General features: G+C 35.5%; 1 protein-coding gene across 1 annotated transcript in view; it reads right to left on the bottom strand.

Moving 5' to 3' along the window:
• LOC101846151 (calcium-transporting ATPase sarcoplasmic/endoplasmic reticulum type) overlaps window positions 1-6,597 on the bottom strand; it is a gene marked incomplete in the record, with an annotated part of 106,523 nt that extends 99,926 nt beyond the window's left edge. Inside the window, 3 exon segments of the mRNA XM_035971079.1 lie at window positions 1,572-1,654; window positions 2,214-2,231; window positions 6,120-6,597. Of these exon segments, the coding sequence (XP_035826972.1) occupies window positions 1,572-1,654; window positions 2,214-2,231; window positions 6,120-6,237 (219 nt within the window).
• Window positions 6,598-8,190: the final 1,593 nt, after the last annotated feature.

The raw sequence follows: 8,190 nt of genomic DNA, 5'->3' as shown, positions 1-8,190 counted from the left end.
TTTTTTTATAGGCGTTGGGGTGGAATGGGGCCGCTTTTAGCTTTAAAAAACATTTACAAAATAGAAATGCAACAACGCACCAAACAACAGTTCCGGGAGCGGAGCACAGTTCATGTTCCAAGTTGAAATAAATCCCACTGAGCTACGAACATTTGTACATGTATCATGTGATGCGAAAGTAGCCATTTTCTTTTTTGGCTTTATTTATCGTGTTCTGCCTCAGGCTGGAGGTCAAAACAGCGTGGGCCCTCATGCTTCATTACAAGGCTATTAGGCTAGATGTATGTGAGCTTTCCAAAAATCATACACGGGGGAACGTTTCCGCTCGGCTTATGGGAAACACGAAGCGCCATCACATCACAAACACACGCTATTTCTATGGCAACAGGAACGTTGGAAAGGGGAGGGGGAGGGGGGGGGGGTAAAAGCAAGGTGAGGGAGAAAAGGGGAAGTACACACAGATGCATTCAGAATGCAATAATAATACGTGTGCGTTTACAGAGTGAGGGTCTGCAGTGTCTTTGCATGGGTCAACCATTACTGAATTTTTTTATTTTTTTAAAATGATTGTGGCAGTTTTCTTCTTTTTTTTTCTTTCCTTTGAAGGAACAAGAGGGGAGGGTGGAATCTATAAGGTCATAGAAAGCCTTTACATTATTTATAAACAATGCAATTATATTCTGATTAAGAAAATACATGGGGTGGTGAAATAGAGACCACAATGGGACGGGGAGACTAAAATCACACTTTCAATTTTAAAAAGCAGGCCACATCTCAAATTTGCAAAATACTCGGAAGTAAGCTTCGAAGTTTAAGGCATACATAAAAGAACAGCATTATTACTTTTGTATTCAGAACAAGAGATAGGATGGCAAGACTGTGGAAGACTGAGCTGAGTATGATGAAATGGTTCCCCACTTTGCTGCTTTTTGGTTGTTGTTTTTTTTTTATTTCTGAATAAAAGTAGAAACAAACTTGCCATAAATTACTACAAAAGCTTGAATCATATATATCTAGGAATTAAAACCAATTCAGAAGGTGATAAAATTTCTCGAAAAACAACTAACAGAAAACTAATTGAAGCAATGTATTTAATTATCCATTTAAAAAAACCAAAACTCTGCCAATTCTATTCCACTGGTGGACTTAAGGGGGGAAAAAAGTATGATTAGATTTTTAGCACTTAATCTTTTCTATTCCCAAAGTGAAAGAATTTTTTAAATGGTCACAATTTAAAAACATCCTTTTTAAAGTCTCAGAACGAAACATTGCAATGTAACAGTAACTTGTAACAAAGTGCAAGGCTCATAGAGTTAACGCACTTGGCTTTATATAATGCACAACAAAGTACAAAGGAAGGATCAGACTGGTCTAGAAGAACACTAGCAAAACATATATTCTTTCAAGTGTAAGTCGGGAATGTGCTACAAATCTACAGGGGCATGAAATGGGGAAAGCAGACAAAGGTGTAGTAAATAACAGGAGGGAGGCAAGGGTACAGGATGACAGTTTGGATGGATTTGCGGATCTAATTACAATGCAGCAGAGTTGTAAAAAAGGTCAATACTCACAAAAGAAATAATAGCAGCAAGAAGTAAAATTTTAACTAGAAGATCATCGAACTGTTCCAATATAAGTTCCCATAGAGGTTTGCCTGAGGAGAAAAGAAAAATTGTTTAGCATAAAAATAATAAAATGTAGTAACAGAAAAAAGGGCCCTTGTCAATGAAATTAATAGCTTTTCCTTTCAACAAACGGGTTCCTACGAAATTAAAAAATTCATTCTTAAACAGAGAAACGGTTACTTTGAAGTGTGTTCAGCAAAGTGATTCAAGTACATTTTTTTCAAAAGTTGTAAAACTGCTTCAACTAATATTAACTAACATTCCTGGTCACTGTGCATTTTGTAAAGCATAAACTTCACTTCAAAGACAAACAATGAAAGCGATGATGATGGGGGGCGGAAGCATTGTACACAGTGTAAAAGTCATTTTACTAAGTGATAGAAGTAATCAGCATGTAATACAGAAAATATCTAGAACTGGCTCCAGTAATTTGTATTTCTACTTGCCCTTTCATATATTTATATATATATATGAACTGATATGAACAATTTTATTTAAACTTTTTAAGTACAGCAGGCTGGATAGTATCATTCTGATTCTGTCTATAATGAAGTTTTACTTTAATACCACATTATTCTGCACACTTACCTTCTTCTGCTGGCAACTCTGAAAACAGAAAACAAACCAAGACATTAGGTTATAATATATTCAGAATACATCATGAAAGAAAATGTTTAATCAAAAGAGTGCAATAGTTACATATATAGGTCACAAAAACTCGTCCAAGAATAAAAATCTAATCATGCATCAATGAAGAAAGACACTGAAAACCTTTAATCAAACATATCAGGTCTCATTCACAGATACACGCACAGTAACTTTTTCAATATCAAATTATCTGCCATATTTTACTTACAGTACATTCTGTTGATAACATAATTTTGTTATTATTGATAATAATGCCAGCCTAAGTAAGACATAAAAAGGCAATCAAATAAAGTAAATTTACACTAAACAGCCTTAAAATTCAACTGAAGCAGCACAAACAGTGACATTTTATTCATACTCAGCTATTATAATGCAAAAAAAGTTCTTGAACGTTTGGCTGAGAATGTTGCTATAAATATTGAAAAAACATTTTCAAGCTCCAAATGAAAATTATATGGGATACTTCACTCATGTAATAATTTGCTCAAATACTGAGTTCTCAAAATCAGACTGAGTGAACCAAGGGCAATTTGATAAACTGACTAGGGCATTGATAATAACAGTCCATTGAAAATAGTGGCCAAGTTAACAGCACTCACATTAAAAACTTACATTTTGTAAGAGTTTATGACTAGTGTATGACTCCACGACACAACAAAAATGAACTCTCCACACTCAACAACCAATTTTCCTTATCTAGGGTTCATTGAATTCTCTGAAACATGATTGGTCTCGCCATGCCTACTTTTTTTCCTAAATCCTTTACTAAACCGATATTCACTGTATAAAGTAAACACTATCTTTTAAAAATAGACCCTGTCAAATCCAAAACAAGCCTGGCGCTATGCATGTTGAATAATATTTACCTGTTTGATCTCTATAATTTTTCCATTACCAACCTTGCCGACTTTTCATTTTCAAGAGAATATTAACTACTTTGTTGTTATAATCTTGCTAACCCTGATAGGCAGGGCTGAAGCCCATCTCCTAAATGATCTAAATTTTGTCGATGGTGGCGTAAAAAAACCAAAAACCGACATGAATTTCGCTAAACTGACTTGAATGGGATAACTGAACATCTATTTCGTTATCAAAGAATCAATGAAAATTTGACAACTAGAACAGTTATTTTTCTCCTACCAAGACTTAAAAACAATTCTTCATATGTATATAATATATATGTTTATTTTTATTTTTTTAACAACAAACAACTTAAACTTTTATTGTCAAGTCTTCACCCCCAGGTCAGTATAAAATTCAAAAGACCGAAAACAAGAATTTAACCTCTCACAACATCCTGTACTCAGAAAGTCTAGAAACTGACAAACACTTACAAAACCAGGGTTTATTTTATCTCTTTTTATAAAACGAGAAAACAAGTTCCGGATAATTAAACTTGAAGGTCACTCAAAACATTTAGTTCCGACTTTTAATTGTGGTTCTCCACAACGAATTTAACTAATGCTTGTCTGATATTCTAAACCAAGATCCAGCCACTCCTGTTCCATTTCTAATTTTTTTTATAGATTCAAGCACAAAGAAAAAACAAACGGATGAAAAAAAGACAATCTGTGGTCACCCTGGAGAAGAAATATGACTTCAAAACCTCTGTATATACTTCTGAAACCCTTATTATGCTTACTTCCTTGGACTGAAACTGAAAGAAAACTGCAATTTCACTGAACTCACAACCCCTTTTATTACATTAGCATTGAAATTTAAATTAAATAAGAATGAGCATCTTTATCGAATTATTACAGGCTGCCGACCTTCAAAATAACACCACACCAAATTTCTTATTAAAAATAAGAATGAAAAATGATTCTTTTCACTTTACAACTAAAACAAGCAAACAAACAAAAAGGCTGAGACCAAACAGGGCCATGACAAAAAAATGATCACATTTTGAGTGAAAAGTCAGCCACAATGACAACAGTATTAATGTAGAATTATTACTTTAATTTAACCAATTTCATGGGACCACAAATCTCGGAGAAAGTGTGATGATAAGATAATGAAATTATGGCCCCTAAAGTTCAGAATGTAAGACCCTTCCTTCCAATCAAGAATCAATAAACAGAGAGCAGCAACTTCAGTCTTGAAGGAACATTAAAATGGAATAATGGTATTATTTTTTACTATCACTCCCATTTCATTCCCATGCTCAGCTATTAGATATCTATTAACTCTTTTAAGACCTGGGTTTTTTCTACAGTCACCTAAACCTAGTGCACTGTCGCATTATAACCCCAAAACCTTACCTCCAACTTCTAAATAGCGGAAACATAAGTTTAGCCATGACTAAAAACTTGGTTCGGGAATGGTTCCGAAAAACAAGCAAAAACTAGCACGCAATAAAACTAAACAGTTGTCACTAGTACTGGATGCTCCCAGTGTCCGATAGGGAACAGGGTTATTACCGCCAGACGATGGGGTTCAAAGAGTTGATTATAATTGTAACACATTTTTCTTGTTAATTTTTACCTGTTTGATAAAAATTCGGATATCACAAATTAGTTCTTAGATCATGATTATTTTACCTCAAAAGAAACTATCATTACACTAGATCTAATACTAATAGCGTTAGTCATATTTCACTTGTGGTGGATAGTTCATCACCTCCTCCTGCATTTTTTACTCTTCTGATTAATTTACCAACAAGGCAAAATTTTACCAAAATGACGAAGAAAGTGTGACTTCAATACATGAACAAGATGTCCTGACAAGGTAGTGACCAAGTGAAGGACAAAGTCAATAGCGTAAGCCTTTTAAAATCTGGGTGTTTCTTCACAATATATATAGACTATATGCCCCCTTGTCCTTGTAAAACCCAATAAATCGATGTTTTGTGATTAGATATCTAGAATCTAGGTTCGAATTATTTTTTTTCAGAAAGAGGGCCTACCGAAAGTTTTAAAGAGTTCTTTGTACTAGAATCTAAAAGCATTCCAAAATCTAAAGAATACAACCCCGGAGGTACAAAATGATCCCAGAGCGTATGGACACGGTTTAATCAGCATACGAAATCGGTAAAATTGAAGATTAGCGGATAACCTGTGGGGAATACTTTTTTCGGCACTAAAAACAGTCGCAAACTAGGCCTTTCTACCGGAGTAGATCAAATCTAGATCTAGTGCTGATGTGCTGATGTAGGCAATGTAGCTAGATCTAGTAGGGATGTAGGCTGATGTTCAAAGAGGCCACATCTTATAATTGAACATTCTGCAGTTGTTTTTTTTAATACCATTCAAAGACTGAAAAGAAAGAGAGAAAATGTAGACATCTAGATCTAGAGGTGGGAAAGTCTTGAGATTTTTTGGGGGGACATTGTATCCGAGCCTGGAGTAAATTTCCTGCCACCGTCATACAAACTACGACACAATGATAGCGGTAGATCTAAAGTCTACATCATCATTCTAATTCTGTGTACATTACTGGGGAAAGGCCGACCGGATTATGTAGGCTATATCATATATAATTATATATATACAGATGGATGAGAAGGTAGTGTGTCAATTATTGCTAGAGATCTAGATCTAGATCTAATAAAATGAAATCATAACGTGAGGTCCAAATCTTACTACTCTAAAAATCTAGCCTAAAAATCCCTTGCTATTCTACACTTTGTTTCGTGTTGGATGCCCTAGATCTAGGCTAGGCCTACCCTACGACACTACGTTGTACGAGGCCAATCCCTTCGTCTTTTTATCGACTACTTTTAACTCGTTCATAATCGTTTTTCGGCAGCCATCATCTGTCACGCGTGACAGCGATTTTATTTCTACTTTTCAGCTTTAAACTCATAAGATATCTGAATATACCCAGCTTTAATAAACTTATACACACCGTTTGGTCCATATTTCTCTGTGTTCTTGCGAATTTGCTCGTCGGATAATCCTACTTGATCATCGACGCCGAAGAATTTACACACATCTTCCGTTGATTTTGAGAAAGCGATATCCATTGTGAAAATGGTGGTGGTGTACACGCGATTCGTGTCACCGTAGTCCTTTAAAATATTAACCAAATCCCCGTATTGGTAATCCTTTTAGAGTTTGGTTTGAAGACACTAAAATCCGAAAAGAAGAAATAAGAAATCCACGCTCCCCTTGGTTAGAATTCCCCTTCCTCCAGCAGAGGGAATGAACACAAGCTCCTCACGCCTAACACAGGTGAGGTAGAAAAGACCAGAAGGAGGGGAGTCAGCCCCTATAGTACGTCCCAGAACACCAAGTGGAATGGTCGAAGTTATAATAATGATAATGAAAGACAACTGTATATATACACCAATAACGACAAATTTCAAGTCCACAGGAGGTTTGGTCGTCTCTAGATAGATATTATAGCTATTTTTCTGTTTAAAAAAACTGAACCCTGGTCTTCCAAAATGGTATAACCCATGCTCCCTACGCCATTGCTTGTGAACCCGAATGTGGTCTAACCTGATTGGCTGATTGGTCGGGACTCCAGTTGGATAACGTTACAGCGTTCTGTGACGTCAATAGATAGGTGAAACTACATTCTGTTCTATTTTGCGCACCTTTTCTTGAAATCTGCAGAGACAAAAGAGGAACGCTTTATACTAGTTGTAAATCTATAGCGGTTCGTTTCTAGAGAAACGTGGTAGTGGCTGTTACCGTTACAAAAGAGTAGACCTTGTTGCGATAAACGCGCAGTCTGGACTAGAGGCTAAGACCAAACTCGAGTAGTAGATTCTAGGTCTCGTTCTTTCTTCTTTTTTTTCCTCAATTTTTAAAATGAAGGGACCAATTTGCAGGGAAAAAGGCGTATTCCGCATTTCTTACACTGAAACGTCGAACAAAGAATATAAGAGGAATTACAGTCTCTTTTGCTATCATATTGCACTAAGTTCCGCAGTGATGATTATACTTGAATTGTATAAAAGTAGTGATGTAGACCTTTAGTTTGTTTTTCAGTAAATCTTTTCGGTGCCTACTTAGATTAGTAGGTCATCTTTGAACTATTTCAACACACCGTTCCGGTGTGAAGGTATTTTCCGATGGATAAACATTTCTAAAATTAGTTTGACCTACGTCATCATGGAAATGTTCAATGTTTATCGTTTATATTCTGCTTCTGTGCGTTAAAATATCCTTTCGAAATTCAGCATTCATTTTCTTTTCTTTAGTTATTATAATCAATAAGAGTACGGATGTGCCTTTCGGGGTTTTAGAAATTTAGATTCTTTCTTGAAACAAAAAGAAAACAAAAACAAAAAACATTAGCCGTAAGAACAAGACCAGCATTAACATTTCAACAATACAGACAACTGATTATTATCGCAAAAATCCTGCTGATACATTTGTTGTTTGTTTGCTGTTGTTGTTTGAACATATCGAGGCAGTTGAAGCACAAAAGCAACAATATTTTAAAATCCTGCCCCCTCCTCTCCCAACAAAAATAGCTCCCCTCTTGCAGTACATGTGTATAACAATCGTGGAAGCAAAACTATCAAAAGCAATAATCATAAATAAAAGTAGTAAGAGTAGAAATTGTATAGGCCTACATGCATCAGATCTATACGGTACATAGATGTACACTATGAGATAACTCTATGTTACGGTATAATAAATCATAATGATAATTGGTAACGTGCGCAAAAAGCAGAGTAAAAGTGTTTTATTGAGCTATCGAAAGATGGTAGTAAATAATACGACAATATCAACACGGACCACAGATTGAACTTACATGTGTACTTTATTTCTGGTTACTTTATCTTTCCTCTCTTGTATCGTCAGATGTCGACTAGAGGTGTAAATTTCGGTTATGGGCTTGGTTAATGGCTTCTACTGTATATTATGCTATTCTTTTGGAAGACCACTTAACATAATCCAGTCAAGTTTAAAGAGAGAGTAGAGAGAGAGAGAGCGAGAGAGAGAGAGAGAGAGAGAGAGAG

Source organism: Aplysia californica, unplaced genomic scaffold (genome assembly GCF_000002075.1).
Source record: "Aplysia californica isolate F4 #8 unplaced genomic scaffold, AplCal3.0 scaffold00371, whole genome shotgun sequence".
Lineage (NCBI taxonomy): Eukaryota > Metazoa > Mollusca > Gastropoda > Aplysiida > Aplysiidae > Aplysia > Aplysia californica.
Note: the sequence above shows the minus strand (reverse complement) of the source record. Positions and strands in the feature narration are given on the sequence as shown.